This window comes from Terrapene carolina, unplaced genomic scaffold (genome assembly GCF_002925995.2).
Source record: "Terrapene carolina triunguis isolate 2854851 unplaced genomic scaffold, T_m_triunguis-2.0 Scaffold69, whole genome shotgun sequence".
Taxonomy (NCBI): Eukaryota; Metazoa; Chordata; order Testudines; family Emydidae; genus Terrapene; species Terrapene triunguis.
The window spans coordinates 37,977,839-38,002,177 of record NW_020664420.1 but is presented as its reverse complement, the minus strand read 5'-3'; the positions used below and the strand labels follow the sequence as shown (position 1 = coordinate 38,002,177).

Here is a 24,339-nt window from a genome sequence, read left to right as displayed (position 1 = left end):
CACAGTATCCAGATCCTGACCTGTATCCAATAAATCACTTTATTCTGTCAAGAGCTAGCAAAGGGGCATAGCTGCACCCTGAAGAAAAAGGTTCACTTCAAAACTTCTGTGAGTAGGTTCCAGTTGACAATTTTTTGCAGGTGCAATTAGTGGGGAAAATACTGGACATTTACCATATTGCTCCTCGCAAAGGATATTTCATTCTGGTTATGCCTGAACTAGAACTTAGATATGAACGCACTCTACTTAAAGGTGGTTTGGAATCAGATCTTTATTTAATGTCTTAGGCCCATTTCTAGTTAGTACTGTACTTTAAAATAAGAACTTATCTATTTGAGAAGTTACATATACACAACACAAGTTTGTAAAAATATACAACATAGTACACTTTACAAGTGTCCTGTTAGAATATGCAGGCTTAATTGCTTTAAACTGTTTCCTGTTAGAACAGAAATTTGTTAAGGCAAATACTTTCCACCATAAGTAGTTTTGGAAATATCTGCTGTCATCATCCTCACATACTTTATTATTATCCTAAAGATGCTGACTAAGTTGTTACACAAAACTCATCCTCACCAACTAGTACATTCCTAGCTTTATCTCAAAGACACCGGTTGTTTTTTTTGCAATTTGATACTTTGAGTCAATTAAGTGTTCTATCTATAGGCAAAATATAAAAACCAAAAATGTATCAGTCATTTATTTGATGTCTCCAAGTTAGAGAAAGGCCAGTCATTTGCAATTGCATAAAGGGAATCTCAGCAAGTCGTCATTCTTACACTACTTTAAATAATACAGAAGTGATCAAACAAAAAGTGTGGAATGGACCCAGGCTAATGCATAAAGACAGTACTGAAGAACATCTAGGCTTCCAACTTCACTGACTCCAGTATTGAACGTGCATCTTTATATTCTTCAGCTTCTTCCAACTCTTTTTCATTTTCCTGAAATTCAATGAAATTAAAATTAGATTTCTTTATACAGCTTTAAGTACTTTGAAAATAACGTGGACATGCTTTCAATGAAATAACTGAGATGTTATATTAAAATTCCATTTTTTAGTGCTGAGTGTAATAATATCCCTTGCATCAATGGATTAGCTCCTTAGAGCCAGCTAGTTTAGCATTTTTTTCCTCCATATTTTTTAAAATCAGATCTAAGATTTTGTCCAACATCATGTGACTCGTTTAAACTTCGGGTGCCATCCTAGGTAAAGGGGAAGTCCATGAAACATGAAGGGCATTTCAATATTGAATACATTGGTTTTAGAGAAATTTAGGTAGTTCCCACGTCCCCTCTTATAGTGAGTAAAACAGTTAAATCATGCACATGTCAAATTTAGAAGTACCAAGTCTGAATTATTTGAATTTTTTATATGTTGTTCAATTAAAGGAATATTTAAACCAAAATGCAGCCCACACAAAAGTTGGCAGAAATGGTAACAGAGGTAAGACTAACATTTAGGAAGACTTGAAACCTTCTTTGAGGTTGTCCATTTAAAAAGAGATTCTTCTTCAAAGTTCACTTTAATGGGAACTATGCAAGTATACTGGGAGGGGAAAATGACTTTTCAGAACTTTTCAGTATTATTAAGTTTTGGATTTATTTAAAAATTTCAAGTCTCTTGATTAAAATAAGTTATCTGTTTGTTTGCCTTCTCAATTTAGGGAACAGTAGCAATGACTAATCAGTAAATTATGCCAACCCCTTCACGTAAACAATCTGAAGACCACTATGGACCTGCAAAAAGATGAAGTCTAACAGTCTGATCCTGCAAAGCGCAGAGCACCTCATGGAAAATCTGAAGAGCCTTTCAACTCCCCTTGAAGTTAACAGGAGTTGAGGTCATTCAGCATCTTGCAGAATCAGGCTCTAATGCTGGCAGCTTAATGGAGATCAGCAGAAGGGAATTCTACCAAGTCATCTCTCCTTCACTCACTGCATGTGGTAAGATGCTTAAATCCCATTGTATAGTTACGCTTCCCAGTAATGTTTAAATCTACATGGGTAACAAGACTGCTGGTAAAGAAACTGTCAGCTTTTTAATGTAATCCTGTGACCTTAGAGCTAAGTAAAGCTGGTTTGGGCCCTAAATTTCTATATTACCCCTACTCATATGCAAATAGTTCCACTGAAATCAGGCTAACTACTTATCTTAAGATACTGTGATTATTTTTAATGACCAAATAATCAAAGCAAGCAGAATGTTCCAACTGTAAACCTGAATTCACCTAAAGAGATTAAGTGGTATGGTAATATAACTTGCAAAACAAAGGACTCCACTTTAATATCGCAATATTTAAGGGTCCACTAGGTGCATGTCCCGTTTCCGTGTTTCTCAACTTCCGTTTATTGAAACATACTACTGATTGTATTGTTTTGTTATATCTACACTAAACTTTGTATTCACTTATCTATGCACATTCTGAAATCAACTATTGTGTTACATAATACTAGTCGTGGAAATATACACAAAATACTATACAAGATACCATATACAAAGTAGAAAGTGTCCAATCTTAGTCAGTTTCATTATACTATTACACTGAGGGCTAAATAATTTGCTAGTACAACACCATCAATGAAAGAATCTGGCTTTCTAAGTCTTTGTGGCCAGAAGACATGAAATGCTCAAGGTAAGAGTTATTTTGCGCTATACTTACTAATAGTTGACTAAGATCTGCATGTGCAGCTTCTAATCTGCGTTGGCAATCTGGAATCATCATTCGAGATTCTTGCAAGATCTCAATCTGTGAAAGAGAAGCCCATAAAACAAATGAACATTTCAGTATTGAATAAATTTATTTTAGAGCACACACAAAGCTCATTCTTATCTAAAATAGTTGTCAAAACTATTTTCAAAGATGTTTAAAACAGCTACCTCACAGAAAATACAGATCGTTTCACGTTGACACTACCTTACATCTTATTTAACAGATATAATTGCTTAACACTCGTATTGAGTAAATTAAAGCATATATAAGGGCTGGTCTACACTGGGGGGGGGGGAATCGATCCAAGATACGCAACTTCAGCTACGCGAATAGCGTAGCTGAAGTCGAAGTATCTTGGATCGAATTACCTGGGGTCCACACAGTCCGAGATCGACGGCCGCGGCTCCCGTCAACTGCGCTACCGCTGCTCGCTCTGGTGGAGTTCCGGAGTCGACGGTGAGCGCGTTCGGGGATTGATATATCGCGTCTTAATGAGACGCGATATATCGATCCCGGATAAATCGATTGCTACCCGCCAGTATGGCGGGTAGTGAAGACGTACCCTAAGAAAATGATTTTTATATGGCATTTCCATGTCCTACATATTATACATATAGTATAATTAAATTTGGCAAAGTGTAATTATAAGTGTAATTAAAGTCTTTTAGAATAAATTTTTTCCAACTGAAGAAAGAATTAGCTGGTAAAAGCTTTCCATATACGTTTGTTAAAAAAGACTATTTAAAATAAACTATTTCCCCTGCTATCATGAAGTAGCTTCATCCAAAATGGGATCAGCTGGTTATATAAATATCTCCTGCATCTTTTGGGTAATAAAGAAAAACAGTGTTCAGATAATACCACATAGAGATAATTACTGCATGAAAAAAGTTATTGAGTTATTGATCACATCGTGTGCACACTGCAGGAGGTACTGACTGAAAGACAAAGGCAAAGAAAAATGAAAAGCATAGACCAGCAGGCTCATATTTTTGATGCTTATCATGCATAAAAAGTTATTACTTATCCTTCTGCTTCATTTTAGGAGAAAGATTAGTCTCACCATGCACTTTGAGCAAAATTACCAAACTGGCACCCCACTGAATCTGAACATCTTGCCTACACCTACAGAAAACAAACTTCAGAATTATACAGAAAACCCACTTATATTTCATGGAATATTTGTGGACCTGAAATCTACACACTGAAAAAAAGGGGTGTGCAGCACTGTTCTTCAATGTATCAAATCTATTTAGAAATGAAAATCAATTAGCAAATCAAAGTGTGAAACCTGGAAAACCTGCAGTGTAAAGCTTTTACTTTTAATTCCTCACCACATTCTTTCACGCAAAAGGATATTTTCTCCCTTCAATGTCATTACACACAAACTAGTATTAATGGAAATTATATATTCAAAAGGAGGGGAGAATGTGTGTGTGTGTGTGTGTGTGTCTGTCTGTCTTCACAAGCTCACATGCATTAAGGCCCCAGATCAGCAAAGCACTTGAGAAAATGAATATCTTTAAGCACACAAATGATGTCCCACAGAATTCAATGGGACTGCTCTTGTGCTTAAAGTTATATTTGTGCTTAAGTTCTTTGCTAGTCTGGAGCCTATATAACCATTTTAGATAAAAATGGGTCTAATGGGGAAAAAAAAGTTTCCAATTCAGTCTTCAGTTTCCATTATGAGACAACCTTTCTACTTTAATGAAACATTAAAAGGTGACAAATTTAAAATACAATGGCAAGAAATTCAGAAGTTGAGATTCTCAATAGCAAGATCACCACTTTTATAAAAGAAAAAATGGCCCTAAGGAGACTGCATAATTATTTTAATGGTTCTACAGAAAAATTCAACATTTGCAGCATCTAGGTTTAAGTAGAAGAGGTACTGGGATTTTTAAAAAGTTAGGATGAATTTACTATCCATTAAAAGACCCTAAATTGACAACCCTGAAATCTAAATTTATTCACAGACCACGTACAGCATACGTAGTAGAAGTGACTGATAATCCACCACATTTATATGCTTACCTCTATTCTGGAAAGAACACCTGCAGAAGCAAGAATAGTCTGATCACCAGGCCCAGTCAGTCAACCACTGACCTCTGTTGGTACTATTAAAAAGTTGTACACTATCATGCTGGTAGATGATATGGAGAAGAGACCAATTCATTTTATATAGGCCACTGAACAGCTATCAGAGAAAAAAAGATTTAAGCACTGACTTAGAATCTAGAAACTCTACAGCGCTAATCCTGGCTTCTTCTGTGGCCTTCATCAAAGGGGCAGATGAAGCCACAGGAGTCCTTCAGTATGGGAGGAAAGCTGGCTGAGAACTGTAGAGGTGGTTGCAGTGCCTCCAAATCACTGTAGATTGATTTAAATCAAAGTGATTGGTGATTAAATCACCAATTTAAACCAGCAAACAGAAAATCTTGATTTAAATCATAGAGTTTACTTATGCTTTGCCCTATACTTTAATTATTTTCCTAAGGAAAGGTTGATCCTCACTGGTTGGTAATCATTAAAACACATCAATTTGTAATTAAATATAGCCATTGCAGTAAATTTGATACTACTTTTTGCTAACCAGGAGGATATATTATATCTATACAAATTTATTTAAGCAATTACACAGCTTAATATACATATAGATTCTTACATTTTAATTTTATTATGTTAGCAAATGCATCATGCACCATTTTCTATTTATTAGATGATTATTCTACTCTGTCAAGCTCTATTTGGATGAAAATGGGTATTCAATTAAATGTAAAAATTAATTATTTTTTATTAGTTAAATGAAACTACCTAAAACGTGCTGGATGTCGTTTTTTATGCAAGTTTATCAAAGCATGATTTGCATTTAAAAACAAAAACAATGAGGAGTCTGTAAGGTGCCACAAGGACTCCTCTTTGTTTTTGCTGATACAGACTAACACGGCTACCACTCTGAAACCTGTCACCATTTAAAAACAAGTGACATATTTAGTTACTGAACTGATTGTTTCTGGTCACCACATCCTTCAAGATTTTAGAACTAATAGATCTCATCCTCATACTTTGTTTTATTCACAGATTGAAAGAACAAAAGATTCTTCCTGCTTTTTCAACCCCCAATTGGTTTATTAACTTTGAATAAACTATAGCTATCTAATTGAATAAACTGAAATGAAGAAAATATTCTCTTCGTACCTGCAAATGGAAGCTGAAAGCTGTGTTAGCATTTCAACAAACACTGGTTTCAACAGCTTAGCCAGTGACTTCCATCAGTTCAGTGGTTTAACTTTCTTTAAAACTTTGGCAGCAAACTTCTACTGCTTACTATTTTGTTAAATTATGATTAATAAAGTTTAGACCTTTAACATAGGCTGTCAATTTCAACTTAAATTGCACATTTTTATTTTTAAAAATAAAAAAAGTATTTGAATCAAAAATCCAATTTAAATAAAATTGGATTTTTTAATCCAGTCTGTTCCAAAATTTCTTGGGAAGAAGTGATACTAAATAGAAATTGAAAGGGGGTGAAATTCTACACAGTTATATATATATATATAGCAGGCCCAGTGACAAAGGAAACCTGAAGACAACTGTGAAGACAGTCATTCAGAAATTCTGGGAAAACTGATTCACACAAGAATGTTACTTGGAAAACTAACGTTTTCTTTACAACAGCTGCACAGTGAGAACATTGATCACTGTTACAAACCTTCATAATAAAGCTTAATTGCATAAGTCTGAACAGTTAGATTAATTTAGTAACTGAAGCTGGGATGTCCAAATCTCATTGAAATCTGAAAGTCAAAGTGTACCCAATTCTAATACACTCCTTTGAAAATCCCAGGCTAAATTATTTTTGGTTATCATAGACTTTAAGGTCATAAGGGACCACCATGATCATCTAGTCTGATGTCCTGCACATTGCAGGCCACAGAACCTCATCCACCACTCCTGGCTCACAACCTCTGGCTGAGCTACTGAAGTCCTCAAATCATGATTCGAAGACTTCAAGTTACAGAGAATCTGCCATTTACACTAGTTTAAACCTGCAAGTGCCCCATGCAAAATAAAAAAACCCAGTTGTCTCTGCCAATTTGACCTGTGGGAAAATTTCTTCCTGACCGCAAATATGGTGATCGTTAATCCTCGAGCATGGGGGCAAGACTCACCAGCCAGACACTTGGGAAAGAATTCTCTGTAGTAACTCAGAGCCCTCTCTATCTAGTGTCCCATCACCAGCCGTTGGAAATATTTGTTGCTAGCAGTCGCAGATCAACTAGATGCCATTACAGGCAGTTTCAGTTTCATTAGACCATCCCCTCCATAAACTTATCAAGCTCAGTCTTGAAGTCAGTTAGGTTTTTTGCCCCACTGCTCCCCGTGGAAGTCTGTTCCAGAATTTCACTCCTCTGATGGTGTCAAGGCTGATTCCCCACTCTGGCACTTTGAGTACAGAAGGTGGGGGCCTGCAAGGATTCTAAAAGTTAATACAGGTGAGTCTCATCTTACGCTGGGGTTACGTTCCACTGTCAGTGCGTAAAGTGAAAATCGCGTATAGTCAAAATTACATTGAGTGTAATGGCGGCCGGAATCGCCCACACTACAGGTACAGTATTTAAATTATTTTTTTTCTTTTTTTTTTTTTTGGTTTTGCCAACCGCGCAAAGCTGAATTCGTGCATGTTAAATGCGCGTAAGGTGAGACTCGCCTGTACTGGCCACTCCAGGCTGGTATTAAACTCCCAAGGTTACAGCTTTTCTCTGACCTTGGATGTGTAGATGCTGAAACCACCCAAATGCAAATAAACCCTTTTTACCCAAGAAGGCACACTTGGGAATTCCTCCTTGTGGGGTATCCTCAGCCCTTTCATCCCCCCCTCTGGGGAAGAGCTGAGAAAGAAAAACAAAGGAAATCAGCTGTTGCCACCAGCTAATTAAACCACATATGCACAAAAAACCCCAATCCTGTTCTTAAAAAAGGTAAATTTTATTAAAAACAAAAAGAAAGAAAATACATCTGAAACTTAGGCTATTGCTAGATTTTAAAAGAGCAAATATAATAATTAAGCATCAAGAATGGTTTTCTTGAGGTCTAGTTTAATGGTTGCAAGCAAAACAAAAGCATTTGGGGGTCAGCCCAGAGGAGTCCACAGGCTTTATAGAAATAAGAGATAAACCTAATAGAGTCTTTCTAGACATTTTCTGATCTACTTACATATCTGGGGTTTCAAATTGAGTAGTTTTAGGTATGATCTGGTGATTTTCATACCTGGTTCACTGCTTTTTACAGCATACCTTCAGCCCTGTTTTGCTCTGTCCCCTCTCTCCAGAGAGCAGACAGACAGACAAAGGGAAAGTTTTTTTCCCAATTTTAAAAAGTTCTAGCCCTCCCATTGGCTCTTTTGGTCAGGTGCCCAACTTCCTTCCTTTTACCTGTGGACTTGTTAACGCTTTACAGGTAAAGCAAGTAGAGAACCGCTACTAACAGGGATTGTGTAGCTAACTGGCTGGCTGGGTGGTCATAAAAGGGAGCTATCCCCACCCTTCATTTATCACAGATGGCTAGAAATCTTTGTCTAATTTCAAGCCTGAACTTGTTGATGGCCAATTTATATCCATTTGTTCTTGTGCCTGCATTGGCCCTTAAGTTAAATAACTCCTCTCCTTCCCTAGTATTTATTCCTCTGGTGTATTTATAGAGAGCAATCATATCTCCCCTCAGCCTTCTTTTGGTTAGGCTAAACAAGCCAAGTTCTTGAGAGTCTTGTCTTCCTCTGATCATCTTAGTAGCCCTTTTCTGTACCATCATGAGAAACTGACCTGACTGCAAAGAACAATTTATATCTGCTGGGTTATTGAAAAATGTGATGCCCGAATGAAAGTATTAAGCATGGAAAGAACCAAAGTGTATCGGATTAAAAATGCTTGTTGAGGCACAAAGAATACTTGGATAAACAAACCAGATTTATTTATAAGTGTACAGGCAAACATAAAAGGGATCTAGCACAAAGGGTGGTTATGTACATAAAAGCAGCAACCTTTTTTTAGATTAGTGCTCTTAGCGCAAAATGAAAAGATGTCAAAAGAAAAAAATTGTCATGGACAAAGCTTTGATGATGGGGAAAAAACAAAAACAAAACATCTTTACTGGATCTCAAGTTTACAAAGCAAGGTTATACAATAGACTGGATTGTGAAATGGGAAACAAAGCATTTCAGAAACAGATATTGGAGGTGAGCACAACGTAGTCAGAGTAAGCATACACAATATGTACGGCCCTATCAAATTCACGGTCCATTACAACAAACATGGTTGCTGCCATATGACTTAATAGTTGGAGACAGGTCCTGGCTGATATCTGTAGGTTGGTTTGTGCTGTGGTGATCAAGGGTGACAAATCTGTGTAGTGGTAACGAGGCTTTGGCCTCCAGCGCATCCAGGTGGACCCCAATGAACTCTAGTTTTTGAACGGGTGTCAGCGTTGATTTTTACATGTTTATTTTTAGTCCTAGTTGAGAGAAGAGAACCATTATCCTTTGAGTAGCGTCTACAACATCTTCTTGAGAAAGGGCTTTGAGTAGACAGCGGTCTAAGTAGGAGAATATCATGACTCCTTGCTTGCAGAGGTGGGCCACCATGACCGCGAGAACCTTGGAGAACATCGGGGGCACCACAGAGAGACCAAAAGGCAGTGCACTGGGTGTATGGAGATATGGGCCGAGAAACAGTCCCCCTGTTCCAGTGCTTGGATTAAAGCTGCTAACGTGACCATCCTCAATCATTGAACATGTGGAGTTTCCTTAGGTCAAAAATGGGCCTCCATTCCCTGCTCTTTTTCTGAGTTAAGTAGTAGTGGGAATAAAAGCCTCTCCCCCTCTGTGTTGGGTGTGGTAGAATCAGTATTGACACAAGTGCAGTAGGTGATTTATTTTGTAGAAGGTGCTTGTGAGAAGGGTCCCTGAACAGGGACAAGGAGGTAGGGAGAATGGGGCGGTGGGGGAGGGGGAGAGAGGGCGCAGAGGTAAATGGGACTGAGTAACCAATGTTTATAAATTTCTAATATTCATTTGTCCAAGGTGATGGTCTGCCATACTGGGTGGAATGGGATCAGGCGGTCTCCGAAAGGATGGATGATTGTTGATGGTTCCAGTGCTTGGAAATGGGGACGGCATCTCCGGCCCTTGAGCAAAGCCTCAAAATTGCTATTTCAAGGAGGATTTTTGGGATCTTGATGGCTGAGATGGGACTGGTCTATGTCTCTTAGGCCTCTGTCTCCATTTTTGTAAGTCATATGGTCTCTGTGGCTGGACAAATGGGGGCAGGCCTTGACTGGTATTTCCCCGGTTTCCTTCTTTGTGCAGGTGTGTAAATGCATAAAGACCGAAGAGTTGCCCTGGAATCCTTTAGGGCGTGGAGGGATTAATCAGTTTTGGCCGTGAACAATTGCTGGCACTCAAAGGGAGGATCCTTAAAAGTAGACGGGACCTTCTTGGGAAACCCAGAGAGGTGGCATCACGAAGCCCATCGCATAACTTAAGCAGTGGTAATGGATCGTGTGGCTGTGTCTGCCACGTCCAACGAAGCTTATAAGACCGTCCGTGCAAGGCGGTGGTCTTTTTTGTCATCTGGGATACAGTCAATAAATTTGGACATCTTAGAATCTTAGACTTAGAAATCTTAGACATAATTTGTGTGGTTATATTTGGCCATCAAAGCTTTGTAATTGGTGATTCTGAATTGCTTAATTTAAATAGCTCCTGGAACTGTTTAAAGTCAAAGTGGTGGAGGCATGACTGCTTTGTCTGGGGAGGATGAAGACAGATTGATTCGAGGGGTGACTTCCCGTTCCAAAGCTTCCTCCCATTCTTCAAAAGTCTCCTCTGGAGGCTGTACCTACTGAGGCTGATGAGGAGCACCACTTCCTCTCCCTGTAGGTGCTGGAAGGCCTAGAGTACTGGTGGCTGTATGGAGGCCATGGATTCCAATAAGGCCATTGCGGTGGGAATGGCACTGGTGGTGGCATCCATGGATGTCCATACCACCCTTGGGTGTCACTTGGCTGATACCCAGATTGCTCTGGTGGACCTGGTCTGGTGGTCATGCAAATGGGTGAGGAGTGGTCCCCTTCCTCTTCATCCTCATCGCTGGAAAAAAGAGGGGCTGATCTCAGTGGTGATATAGATTGGCATGGTACTGAGCATGCTGGAGTAACATCAATATGAAGAAGAGGAGATTCTGGTGTTGCATAGACTAGCAAGTCCTTGTGATGAAGGAACTGACGTGGTGCCGCAAGCCTCGATACAGAGGATGGTGTTGTAGACAGTACTGCTGTCGTAGCTGATGTCGCTGTGCTATGCATTAGGGGACCAGTAGATGGCACTATAGACTGTAGCGATGTTGAGCTTCTTGGTGCCAGATGTTTAAGAGGTTCCATCGGTACTGAGGAGGAGAAGGAGGAGGAAGGCTTCTCTCTGTCACTCCTCTCAGAGCCAGCCTGCTTAAGGTCTTTGGCTTTCACAGTATCAGTAGTACCGTAAGATCCTGTTGACTTGTAGGTGCTCATCCACGCCACAGTCGGTATCAAGTGTGTCGAATGAATCAGGGATTGCTTCTTTTTGGCTGGTTCCCTGGAAGGGGAATTTGTTGCCTGCTTTTTTCCCCACCTTTTTTGAGGACTGATTTCCTCTGAGGTTGGCAGGGATGGTCTCTCATAGATTCACCTAAAGTTGAGCACCCAAAGGGACACCCCTCGAAGAAGAATTTATCACTATGTGAAAGGTTAAAAATGATCATCCTGCCATCTTTCACCTACTCTGGATTTAAGATTTCAAACATAGCATGCCGCTGATAAGGTGACAAGGTCGGTGTGGTAACATATTTTACTGAACCAATTTATGTTGGTGGGAGACAAGCTTTTGGGCTTACACAGAGGTTCTTCAGGTCTTGAAGACTAGCTGTATGTAAGCTCAAAAGCTTTTCTCTCTCACCAACAGAAGTCAGTCCAATAAAAGATATTACCCCACCCACCTTGTGTATCTAATATCCTGGGAACCAATGTGCCTACAACAACACTGCACACAAGGATAAGGTGCACAGGGGAAAGAAGATGGGGCCAAGAAAGCAGAGATTTGTTAATCAGGAAGGTGTCCTTATTTCATAGTGGAGTTCACCTCTGAAAAAGTGACTGAGCCTTAGATCACTTAATCTGGGATAGTGAGAAGATAAAAGAACCATTCGAATACACCTTCTCAAAAATAGTATCAGAATTACTTAGGTGAGCGAGTCGATCCTTGGTAGTTTTAGGCTAAGAAATTAGCTATATGATTTAAAACAAAAAACAAAAACAAAACTACTAAAGAAGGACCCCATGACCACTTGCTCTTTGCCGGTTACAAAATTGAAAATAAAAAGGTACATTTGAAAGAGTGGTTTTCCTCAGCCAGATTAGAAGAGGCAATGAATCGATGGGGGTGGGGACAAAAGCAAATATGTTTTACTGTAATTGAGCTGGATAAAAAGATGAGCTTTTCCTTAATATCAATAACCTATAAATCTACTAACTCAAATTTGTAAAATAGGTTTCCAGTTTATTGCAAATTTCTATTTAACTGTTTTTTAAAAACAACATAGCTGGCCTGGAAAAGGCTTGAATTATACTAAACCGCTGGTAATTCCCCCTTTAATTGAGGAAAAAATTGCACAGAACGCTACGTGACTCTCTTTACTCTTGGGAGGTGTGAAGAAAAATTTCTGGAAAGTGTTGGGATACATTCTTTTCTCAGTGCAGAGAATCAGTTCTCTTTCATGTCAGCTTATTATTTCAGAGTGTGGAACTTAAAGGTTTCAACCACTTATATCAAGCATTGTGTAGAAAAGGAGTGGAGAGCCTGAGGGAGGAAGAAAGATGAGACACCTACTTGACTTCCTCTTCACCTAACTGCTTCAGTATTTCCAACTTTTTCAACCCTTGCAGTTGCTCTAGCTGAGGACCAATCAATTGGTACATGGCAGATCATTTCAGGAGGCAGAAGCAAAAGGTTATTTTGTCCTTTCTGGAAAATGGTTTGCTGCCTAGGAGTTTTATGATAATCTGGGACTGTAGGTTTTCTTCTTTGCCAGCTGGGGAGACAGAGCTAGTGCAGAGATTTAAGAGTGTAGATACTACTCTTGTGGGGGGAGAAGCAAAATTCATTACTAGTGCCTTCCCTTAATCCAGTCACTGGCTAATTCAATCCTCCCCTTAATTTTAGAATTAAGTCATTTGTATTATAAACACAATTCTTGCCCTTTATTTTGATAACTTTCGTAAGGATGACTGGATACTGCAATCACTGCCCATAGAAAACTATCAATCAACAGGCAGCATTTTCTACACAACAGCTCTCAAAATTTTACTTGAAAAGAATATGAATTGCTTTGGATGGAAACACTGTCACATGGGCAGACAACTGGCAGAAAAATCATACATAAAAGGGAACCCATTTGGAAAGTGGTGCCAGTTCAGTTCTGACAAAACAAGCATTGGTCAACCAACAAGGTTGGCTCAGCCTTGACAGTACTGGCTGCACACTCTCCTCCTCAGCTCTTTTTTGTGGAATTATCTGCCATCCTTAGGTTTTCAGGCAGAGAGAAACTTGCAGGATATGGGGCAAGAGCCCTCACTCAGCCCAACATATGATTTGGTTAAAAAAGTGAGCAATCTGATTAAAGAAAAGGCATTAGGATTAATTAGGGAGATTTCCTTCAGTTTTGCAGAAGGCAGAAAGTCAGGAAAAATAAATGTCTGTGCCAAGACTGCAGACAGAACAGAACTGGCAGGTTTCCCATATAGAGTCAAGTCACTACCCCGTGCCTGAAAGGTCTGATACAGCCTCTTTCTGTAGAGCAGAGGAATGGTGAGCCCAACTACAAGAGAATTTCCCTCCAGCAATTGTTAATGTCAATTGTTGAATCTTCTTACTAAATGGGAGTTTCCATGTTAATGTATTCCAACTACTAAGCAATTATTTTAAATCCTCAGCATAGAGAGCATAGTCTAGAATACAAAAAGGTATCTTTGACCAAGTGAAAATGAAACTCTTTAAAAAAAAAAAAAAAAAAAAACAAAAAAAAAAAAAAAAAAAGGAAAAAAGAAAGCCGTAGCAAGGATTACAATAATTTCTCCTCAATAAGCTTCTTTCAAAAAGGACATTAGAAAAAAACCCACAAAGCTGAAAGCAGCATGTTTAATATCACCTGCATGTCAGGAGTATTATTCTAGAGAACACAGATACAAATACAAGAAGCTAGCCTTTAAAGGAGACTGATTTGTGCTCATTAGTTAAACTCTCCACATGCACAAACAAGTGTGCCAAACCCTTTATTAGCAACTTGACTGGCTTTTTATCTAGATAACTAGAACTATAGAATTCAGATTATTAAACAGAGGTCATCTATTCTTATGAGAAAACTAAGGATTTTGAAAGTAATCAGACTGGAATGAAACTAAAAGTTCCACCTAATCTTATTTGTGTCTGTTTTATGAGAAGAGTCTGAAACTTTGTGTATTCAATCCAACATGAAATTTTAAAAAACAAAGAAATTTGATTAAAAACTACTACTTGAGCCATTAAAAAAACATAAGTAATATTACTTGGAGAATACTCAACATTAAACAAACACTGAAGTGTTTAGACTTAGTATCTTTCATGTTTGAAGTCCTGTTCCACAAAAAAACAGCTTCAGTAACTAAAAGTATAGTTAATTCGGGTCTTCCACATTTTAATTTTCAGGAATCTGTATCTTGATTAGTGAATCTGTTCCACTTTTAGTGGTGACTAGTGAAAACAAAAGGATTCTGCCCAATCCTAGCGAAACATGAGAAAGACTCAAGTACGAGATTATGAGGAGCAGAACTTGTTGGATAAAGGACATGAACACCAGCTTCTCAAAGGGCTTGTCTCCTCATGAAAGCTAATCTGCAATAATTGAGAGCAATTGTATCTCTTGCAGTAACACTGTCATGAGAGAGATCTCTGAAGAGTAACAGAGAAGGGAGATGGGGGGGGTAAATTGGAGTGTATATCAGATTTCCACCATGTTTAGGACCCACCCATCTATTGTGATGTGGGCCCCCGTATGACAGAAGTGAGACAGGTGGTTTGCAAAAATTTGGGAAGTCAAGGATGGCCCTCTTAGAGCTGGCAGTCTGCTCTTGACCAACTCATCAAAGTGAGCTCTTGGAGGATGCCACCTGCCTTGAAGAACAGACTGCTCCAGAAGTAGAGGGTGGTGGTAGGCAACTTTGTAACCCCTGTTAGTTCTCCTTGGCAGGTCCTGGGCTTGATAGGCAAATCCCTGAGAATGCTGTGACTGGTGATGATGGAATGCCTTTTATTTCACTGCAGGGGTGTGAACGCCCAGGGGTTTCAGGGATACTCTAAAGCAGGGGTAGGCAACCTATGGCACGTGTGCCAAAGGCGGCATGCGAGCTGATTTTCAGTGGCATTCACACTGCCCGGGTCCTGGCCACCAGTCTGGGGGGCTCTGCATTTTAATTTAATTTTAAACGAAGCTTCTTAAACATTTAAAAAACCTTATTTACTTTACATACAATAGTTTAGTTATATATTATAGACTTATAGAAAGAGACCTTCTAAAAATGTTAAAATGCATTACTGGCAAGCGAAACCTTAAATTAGAGTGAATAAATGAAGACTCGGCACACCACTTCTGAAAGTTTGCCAACCCCTGCTCTAGAGTCTTTGAGACTGTACAGAATCTCATCAGGTTTTTTTCTGAGCAGAGTGATGGCCCTTCAAATGGGAGATCCTGGACTGTTTGTTGCACCTCTAGAGGGAGGCCAGAAGAGTGTAACCAAGACACAAGCCTCATTGTGATGGCAGAAACCATGCCAGGAGCTGCAAAATCTGCTTTGCCGAGACTTGCCTGTATGCTTATGTATAAATATTAAAGACAGAGCTAAATTCTCAAACTATTTATTATAGTTAAATAATTAATTCCAGTTCTTAACTATGTAACTAAACAGAATTTTCTTGAAGTCTTTTAAATATGTAAATCCCATCCCACATATATTCTGGAACAAGTTTTCCACTACTAGAAGTATCTTGAAATTAAGTGATTAGTGGGACAAGCAAGCACACTCACTCTGCTCAGCATCCTAGTCTTTCAGAACTTAAAAATTCCTTGCACTCTGGAAACTGTCAGAGCTGTAAGTATATACCAAAAAAGAACACTAAAGCAGCTGTGTGAAGATATCATCTGAGGAACCAAATTGCAGCCGTTTTCAGTGTACTGAGACCCTTAAAAGGTATATCTACACAGCTTCTGGGTGCACATCTTGCAGCCTGGATCAAAAGACCTGTGTTATTTGGGCTCATCATACTAGTGTGCTAAGAACAGCAACATGGATTTTATGGCTTGGGCTGGAGCTCAGGCTCTGAAACCCTGGGTGGGCTTCAGAGCTCAATCTCAAACATCAAAGCAATGTCTCCACAGCTATTTTTGGCACGCTAGCCCAAGTTCCTCAAGCACAAGTCTGTCGACCTGGGCTGCAAGACTCGCTCCCAGAAGCCGTGCAGACATACCCCCAGAGTGATGGAGGCCATTCATTTAAAAACTGTTGTCACTGGTTCCTCAGAAGACATCCTCAAAGTACTGCTTTACCATTCTCTTTACTGCAAGAGCTTCAAAGGCTATTATTGTCAATTATGACAATTTCTGAAGAGTAGGTGAGAAAATTCCTTGATGCTCTCAAATAATCTGATGAATTGGGACTGAGCATCAGGATTGCATTTACTGGTTCCAATTAGTGTCAATGAATCTTTAAAGAAACTATTCTCATTTCTATTTCAGTAGAACCTAAAAACCTCTATCAGTGATCAGAGGCAGTGAGATCATACTTCTTATGATGGTATGAGTAAATGGCTGCAATGTCTTCCAAATTCTAAATATTTCTTTTAAAATAACCTGGAAAGGAGAAAAACACAAACACAAACACACACACAGTTGGACTTGTGCCTTTTATGATGAATAAAGGCAGCAAGAAGGGATGTTTTCCGTTGGTTTTTAAAGACTTTTTTCTGCTTGTTTTTTGTTACAGTAGACACTCAAGGTCTCATTTATTCTTCCATTTGTCCAGGAAGATGAAGGATAACTGGAGAACTGGTAGGTTTATAACACCAGAGACAATGCAAGTGAAGCCTGATTAAGACTGAAAGTGATTTTAATTCAGACTGTTTAAAGGGTGTGTGTGAGTGTGAGTGAGAGAGAGATCTATTGAACAGCAAATACCTAAGAAATGCTTGGGAGGAAAAAAACCTGTTAAAAGTTCAACACATTCAGTTAGAAGTTGAGAAAGCTCAGTCCACATTGAATATCCCAGAAGTGCCCATAAAACCAAACTCTGTATTCCTATTATTTCTAAAGTAAAAGCAAGCAGAAAAAATTCTGCATTTTAAAACAAAACAAATCTGCAGGCCTTAATTCATTGGATAAAAAAAAAGGGGGGGTTGGGGGGGGGCGAGGAGTACATACCAATTTCCTCCCCTTTGCAGGTAACTTTATTCCATAGCTGTGAACACAAACCATTCCCTCCATTCTCTCCAACACACAAAATTCAGAAACATCACTATTAGGTAGGATATCTCAAAAATATAGTGTACCTATATATAGCTTGTCTGAGGTTCTCCTATAACTCTATAGCAGCAGATACATTGGTGCGTCCATTGCTGTGCACCCGGCTATTTCACTTTTTTGTCTGAAGTTTGGTTAAGTTGTTAGTGTATATCTGCACTCAGAGTTAAAAGCTTTCATCTGTGTATAATCACCCCTAAACACTGTAAATTGAAAACTGTGCTCAAATATTTTGGCCATGTCTACACTACAACTTAAATTTCTATGGGATGTGAAAAACACCCCCCGTCCCTCCCTGAACAACTTAGTTTCACTGGCATAAGTGCTCATGTGCACAGTGCTACGTTGGCAGGATAATTTCTCCTGCCAACACAGCTACCGCTGCTTGGTTTGGTAGTTTTATTATATCAACAGGAGAGCTCTCTTCTCTCAGACTGCTTGTGTAGCCTCTCTATGCTGACAGTGGCGCAGCTGCATTGGTACAGCTGTGCTGCTGTAAGATCGCTAGCATAGACATGACCTTAGTTTACCTAAACTATTCAGAAAGCAGAAGGCAAGAAACCCCTCGTCAGGCTCAACCCTGAGCATTCCTGCAAGGTATGGAGCACCCTCAACTCAAAGATGAGGATGCTTATCATTTCATAGGAACACTCAGTACCTTGCAGGATTGAGCTCCTTATGAGTCAACAGTTCTGGAAAGAGCAACATATTTAAAAATGCAAAGAACTGTGTACATTTGTATACTGACCTTTTATATTTAAGATAACTTTTAGTATAGTGTTCATATCACCTGAGTTTGGAAAAAGCTGTGTGAGATTCTTTTATTAAGAGTCACTTTCAAATTTCCTTTGTAAGTTATAATGTTTTAAATATATTTTTAAATTTTTTAGGACAACATACCTGCTTTTTAATTCCATAATCCTCACTTGCTTCAGCTTTCATTCTTTCAATTTTTTCTTCTTGCTGTTTTGCTTCTTTTTCATACATAACTTTCTCTTTTACCAACCTGAAAACAAATCAAAATGAGATAAATAAAGTGAGATTAAGCTGTATAATTGGAAAATGACATCATACCCAACAAAAATAAAAATACAGCAAGCCTTCAAGAGGCTGCTGTCTAGTTTTATAAAAGTTAAATTCTTGATCTTTTAACTAAGGATCTAAACCCAAGTGGATAATAGAAAGTATATCTATTTTAATTCTGGCTTTATATTAAATAGCATGGATTACTTAAACCAATATTCACTTAAGACATATTCTGCTACTCTGTTTCAAATATTAGACAAACAAAATGAAGTAGTAAATTCCAAGCTGCCACGTGCTTTGTTGATAGAGGAGAAACACTTGTGGTCTGCAATGATGGATTCCAAGTCACAAAAGACAACTGCTCAGATTCAAGTCACGTGGGTTTTGAGCACAGGTATGTTACACAAGGCAAAGTGTATAATAAGCTATGTTTGCATCTCAAAGATAACACTTTTCCAGAACAGTCCAAGAAATAATTTTAAAAAAATGATTACTAACCTGTTCTATAATTGTTGTTCTTTGTGATGCATTGCATGGCCATTCCACTTCAGGTGTGTGCACCAGAGTTGGAAATTTTTCCTTAGCAGTATCTGTTGGAGTGGCACATACACCCTCTGCTGACTCATATTGCTATGGGACGGTATAAAAGGGTGGAACCTGACTTCCCTCAGTTCCTTCTTACCTGAGAGACTCCTATACAGAGGGGAAGGAGGATGGTCATAGAATGGATACATGCAACACATCTCCAAGACCAGTTACAGAACTAGTTAGTAACAGTTTTTTCTTCGAATGATTGCACATGTCCATTCCACTTCAGGTGACTCACAACCAGTTCAAACCAGAGGTGGGTTTCAGAATCTACCTGAACAAGAACCGAAGGACTTCTTGTCCGAACTTGACATCATCTCTGGAATGCTGAGAGATGGCATAAAGAGTTGTAAATGTATTCACCAATAACCAAGCTGCAGCCCTACAACTGGCTGATATTGGCACTTGAGCTAAAAAAAGGTGCACAAGTTGCTTGAGATCTTGCCAAGTGTGCTCCCATCTTGCTTGACGGGGTTACGTTGGCGATGTCATAACACATACATATGCAGGAAGAAATCCATGTCAAGCTCCTTTGTGTTGAGACTGTAAGGCCCTTCATCCTGTTTGCAACTGCTACGAACAGTTGGTATGACTATCTAAACCAGTGGTCCCCAAACTTTTTCCCTTGTGCCCCCCCTTACCCGTCTGTTCTGTCCCCCCCAGAACTGGGCTGTGGTTCCAGGAAGGGGGAGACGCAGCCAGGGGTAAGGGGGCTGGTAGCTGGGGCCCCGGGCGTGGGGTTGGCAGCCAGGGTCAGGACCAGAGCTGGGTGGTGCTCACTGCGCACCCCCATGGGGGCTGGCCCAGGCCCCAGCCATACTACCCCCCCCCAAACATTCCTCTGCATACCCCTGAGGGGCATGCCCCACAGTTTGGGGACCTCTGATCTCAACAATCTGGTTCTGTCCAAGTAAAAAGCTAATGCCTTTTTGACATCCAAGGCATGGAGTCTCTCCATCCTTTTGAGAATAGGGCTTAGGAAAGAAAATCAGTAAGTATATTCCTTGACTGAGGTGGAATTCCGACGCTACTTTAGTCACAAATTTCAGATGTGGACAAAGTAAACTTTGCCCTTATAAAAGATTGCATAAGGAGGCCTCTACCAGCCCAAGGATCCGGGTCCCCAGATCAACATAGGACCACTGCTGGGTACCAGGAGTAGGATCCTCTGGAGGAAGAGGAGTGATGCCTTCTATCCCTGGAGCGAGGGGCATAGGAACATACCTTAGAGCAGTGGTTCTCAACCTATTTACCACTGTGGGCCGCATCCAATACTATCTGTATGGCCTTGAGGGTGTCACATGGGCCAAAGCTGTGCGCTAATTGGGCCGTAGGTTGAAAACCACTGCCTCAGAGGAAAAATCAGAGTCACCTGACCAGAGATGCACTGTACCATAAGGTGTCAAGATTCGATGGCATGTCTCCAGAGAGGTCAGTACCAGGGAGAGTACACTGGTTTTGCCTCTGGAAGACACCAGGCGAGGATGCAGTGGACAATCTGAAGTCTGCCATGGAGCTGAGGGCTTGACCTTACTTGTAGGTATGTCAATAAAGTCTGAGGATCAATCAGTACTGGACAACTTGTCTCCTATGATGCTGGAGGATCTGGTACCAAGAGACTTAAAAAGTCTTGCACAGCAGCATATGCCTCTGGCGTCATCAGTACCGAAAGGTTCTCCTGCTGCTGCCGCATTCAAGGGGTCAGTACCATAGCAGGTGTAGGCCTCAATGACATAGGCACTGGTGCTAGAGTCAAAAACCCTGAATAAGACAAAGTCAGTACCAGGGAGCACCTCTTCCCAGAGGTTACTCTGCCCTGCTCTCCAGTTTGCTTGCTGGTAGACAGTACTGGGGACCTCAATCTTTTGGAAGAGGTTGGGTCCTTTGAGGCATGCTGTCTGTTGCTTCTTCCTCACTACCAGGAAAGGGGAAATGCTGCAATGTTCAGACGTTCACTAACTGGCGTAGAAGTACTTGGTGCCCACCCTGAGTGGGACAGTTCAGACAGTGGACACAAGGTGGCCTCATGAGAAGGAGACAAAGCCTCACCCCTTCCTATCTTTTTTGCTCCAGATTTGACAGTGGTCCTAGATGTGACCCTCATGCGGCATTTGGAATGAGGGTTACTTATTGGCATAAACTTGCAGCCGATGCAAGGCTTAAAGCCTGGAGGCTGAGCATGCCTCAGTACTGACAGTCAGCACGCAGAACAAGCACGAACTGACAATCTAAGCAAAACTAAATAAAATAACTAAAGGTCTAATTAACTACTGAGAAGTACACTAAGTATATATAAAGAATCATTCTTGGGAAAGACAGAACACTTGCAAAGCAAGCAAACACACACTGACTACCGATCATGGGCAGTCAGAGGTAACTGAGGAGAATCGGAAGCCACCCTTTATATCACTGCACAGCAGCATGAGGCAGCTGAGGACACATGCACCGCCCCAACAGGGTACCACTAAAGGGAAAAAAGTCTCCTACTTTGGTGCACTGGGCATGCTCACACCTGAAGTAAAATGGACATGTTCAATTACTCAAAGAACTGTAATTACATAAGAATGGCCCTACTGGGTCAGACCAAAGGTCCATCTAGCCCAGTATCCTGTCTTCTGACAGTGGCCAGTGCCAGGTGCCCCAGAGGGAATGAACAGAACAGGTAATCATCAAGTGATCCATCCCCTGTCACTCATTCCCAGCTTCTGGCAAACAGAGGCTAGGGACACCATTCCTGCATTAAAATTCTCATTTTAATGTAGATAATACTTTAAAAGACAGTGTGATCACCTCCACTATTTAGGTTAGGAGTTCAGACTCTGATAGCATGAACCATATATTAATACAGAGATGTCTTGCACATGACCTCCCTTCCCTGTGGTAATTACAGCAATGCTTTATATGGAAAACTAAATTAAGAAAATATCTTATATTTTTATCTTCTTTTAATGCAATTTCGTAGGTGCAAATTAGCAGGAGGAGCAAGCCCATGTGACCAGCCAATTCTTCAGTTCAAGACAACAGTTCAAGAATCTCTTTTCTAGATCATAGTTACATTTCACACCACAGTACAGAAGTGAGTAGATGTAATTCCACACATCAAATTTGACCACAAAATAATATTACAAAGTCAACTTCCCAAACACAGCATCTCCATAGTATCAAGGTTCTTAAAACGTTTGCTCCAAAAGGGCCTTTGCAAACTCAGAATCCCAGAACTAGTATGTATCATGGTAAGTAGTGGACCCATAATTTAACCTTGACAACTAGCACCAGCATATGGGAAATTTTCTTAAAATCTGTTTTTTCAAAGGGAGACAACACACCCACTTTTTAGCCTTAACACTTGGTCCAAGATTTGGAAACTGGGTGCTCTTTGATATAATCCCCCTTTTCCAGCAAACCCTTAAGATCACCTCGAGTAAATTCAAGTCCAACAACTATAGCACTAAAAAGATTCCAGTTTAATAGAATTCCTTCTAGTTTGCGATATGTTCTCAACATAAAATAACCCAGTGTGCTGCCAAAAACTATGTACCACAAACTCCCATTAGCACCAGTAAATAAAGTAAAAGTGGACTTATCTAGCTGGCCAGCTGGCTGATCAAAACTGGCTATTATTGAGCAAATTCAGACACCAACTGCTCAGGTTTACTATATAATTCTATTATGATGACCAAAAAAGGATTTGTATGGATACTAGAGATTTGAATAACATGTATTAGGGCTTTTGCTGGTATAGAAATATCATAAAAACCCACACCCTTAACCAACATTAATGTACCGATCAAAACTTCCATTATAATATTTACCTATATTACTTTGTCAAAATAGTGACGGCTAAAAATCATGTCAGGGGAAAAGATGAAAGAAAGTAAACTGAATGGCCTGATAGGGTCACAAATACTTTGGAGTAGCAGTAAACCTTTCTAAACATCAGCATCAAAAAGTACAATTTTATAAAGGACTGGATAACTTTATGATCAGGATGGAATGCTTTAGGTCAAGGCAATAATATTCTTTTGTTTGTTAAGTTTCCTAAAAAAAGTTAATTTTTCTGTCATTAACTGTGTAATTAACTGTGAGATAGTTGACTTTTGAATTACTGTACCCAAATTCTTAACAGGTTGTTTGATGTAAAATATTTAAACTTATTAAAATGAAATGTCTAAGTATTATTGTTACAATTAAACTCAACTGCACCACTAAAACCAACACTTTAGAATTTGTCTGTATTAGCTAAAAAAGCTAACTTAAGCTTGTTATGTATGAAAACATAAGTGACAATCAACTAATGTTTATATTCATAAACCAACTCTAGAATCAGGGACTTTACAAACTATAGCCATACAAGCCCTCTCTTAGCAAATAAAAAGGTGTTTCTCCAATCATATAAGCACAACTGAAAAACCTCTTGAAGCTCACTAAGGTGCAAGCTAAACACATCAGAAGCAGGGTTTGCTGGCCCTGTTGTAGGTAAAGCTCCTCTCTAGGAAATAAAAAGTTTAAAACCACCACATACACTTTGGAACTTGCTTACAAGTTTATATGTCACCAATATTAAAATACTGGTTTAAACTGTGATAAACATTACTGCCTTATTATAAAAGGTAGAAGGAAGACTGGACTCACGTTTTTCAGAATTTCCACATTTTTGAACAGACTACTCAGTGTGATGAAAGTATTTTATAAGTTACAGCTATTGGGCTGGCAAGTATTTTGCGCCTTATTTACCCCATCTCATGAACTGTTGTAAGAAGATAAGCATCCCCAAGTGTATGGCTGATGAAAGGATATTTACATATTATAAATGTTCGTACAATTACAACAGAGGGTCCTGTGGCACCTTTAAGACTAACAGAAGTATTGGGAGTACAATTACAGTATACTATGCCAAAATACCAAAAGAATTTACTGTACTTCATACACACAGTTTGCACTTTTGAAAAAAACCACCATTCAACCACCACTCCTTACAACCAAAAAAGACAGGACCATACTTTATGGCCCAGCTTAAGAAAAGGATACCAGCAAGATAAATATAGCAAGCAACATTTTTCAAGCCTAGATACTCATGATGTTAGCTCCTAAATCTACATGTAGGCACCTATTTCTGTTTAAGTACTAAACATGGATTTAAAAGTGGAACTTTAAGCACTCAGCTTTGAAAAATGTGGCCAAAATATTTTAACCATTACCACTGTTGCTAACTCCTTAGATTACAATATTAAAACTGAAATAGTGACAATTTTTCATGACTGATATTTACCTTCTGCATTCCACTCACCTTGATTACCACAGTTAGACTAGCAATTTCACTTTCCACCTCTCACGCACACTACTGATGTTTGCATTCACACCACTGAAAACTT

General features: G+C 39.5%; 1 protein-coding gene across 1 annotated transcript in view; it reads right to left on the bottom strand.

Annotated features, from left to right (window-relative positions):
- Window positions 1–253: 253 nt before the first annotated feature.
- The window catches only part of TBCA (tubulin folding cofactor A), a 47,883-nt gene continuing 23,797 nt past the window's right edge, over window positions 254–24,339 (bottom strand). Inside the window, exons 2-4 of the mRNA XM_024194105.2 lie at window positions 18,254–18,359; window positions 2,664–2,750; window positions 254–944 (exon numbers count right to left, since the gene is read on the bottom strand). Of these exons, the coding sequence (XP_024049873.1) occupies window positions 864–944; window positions 2,664–2,750; window positions 18,254–18,359 (274 nt within the window). The 3' untranslated portion in view covers window positions 254–863. The remainder of the gene's footprint in view (window positions 945–2,663; window positions 2,751–18,253; window positions 18,360–24,339) is intronic.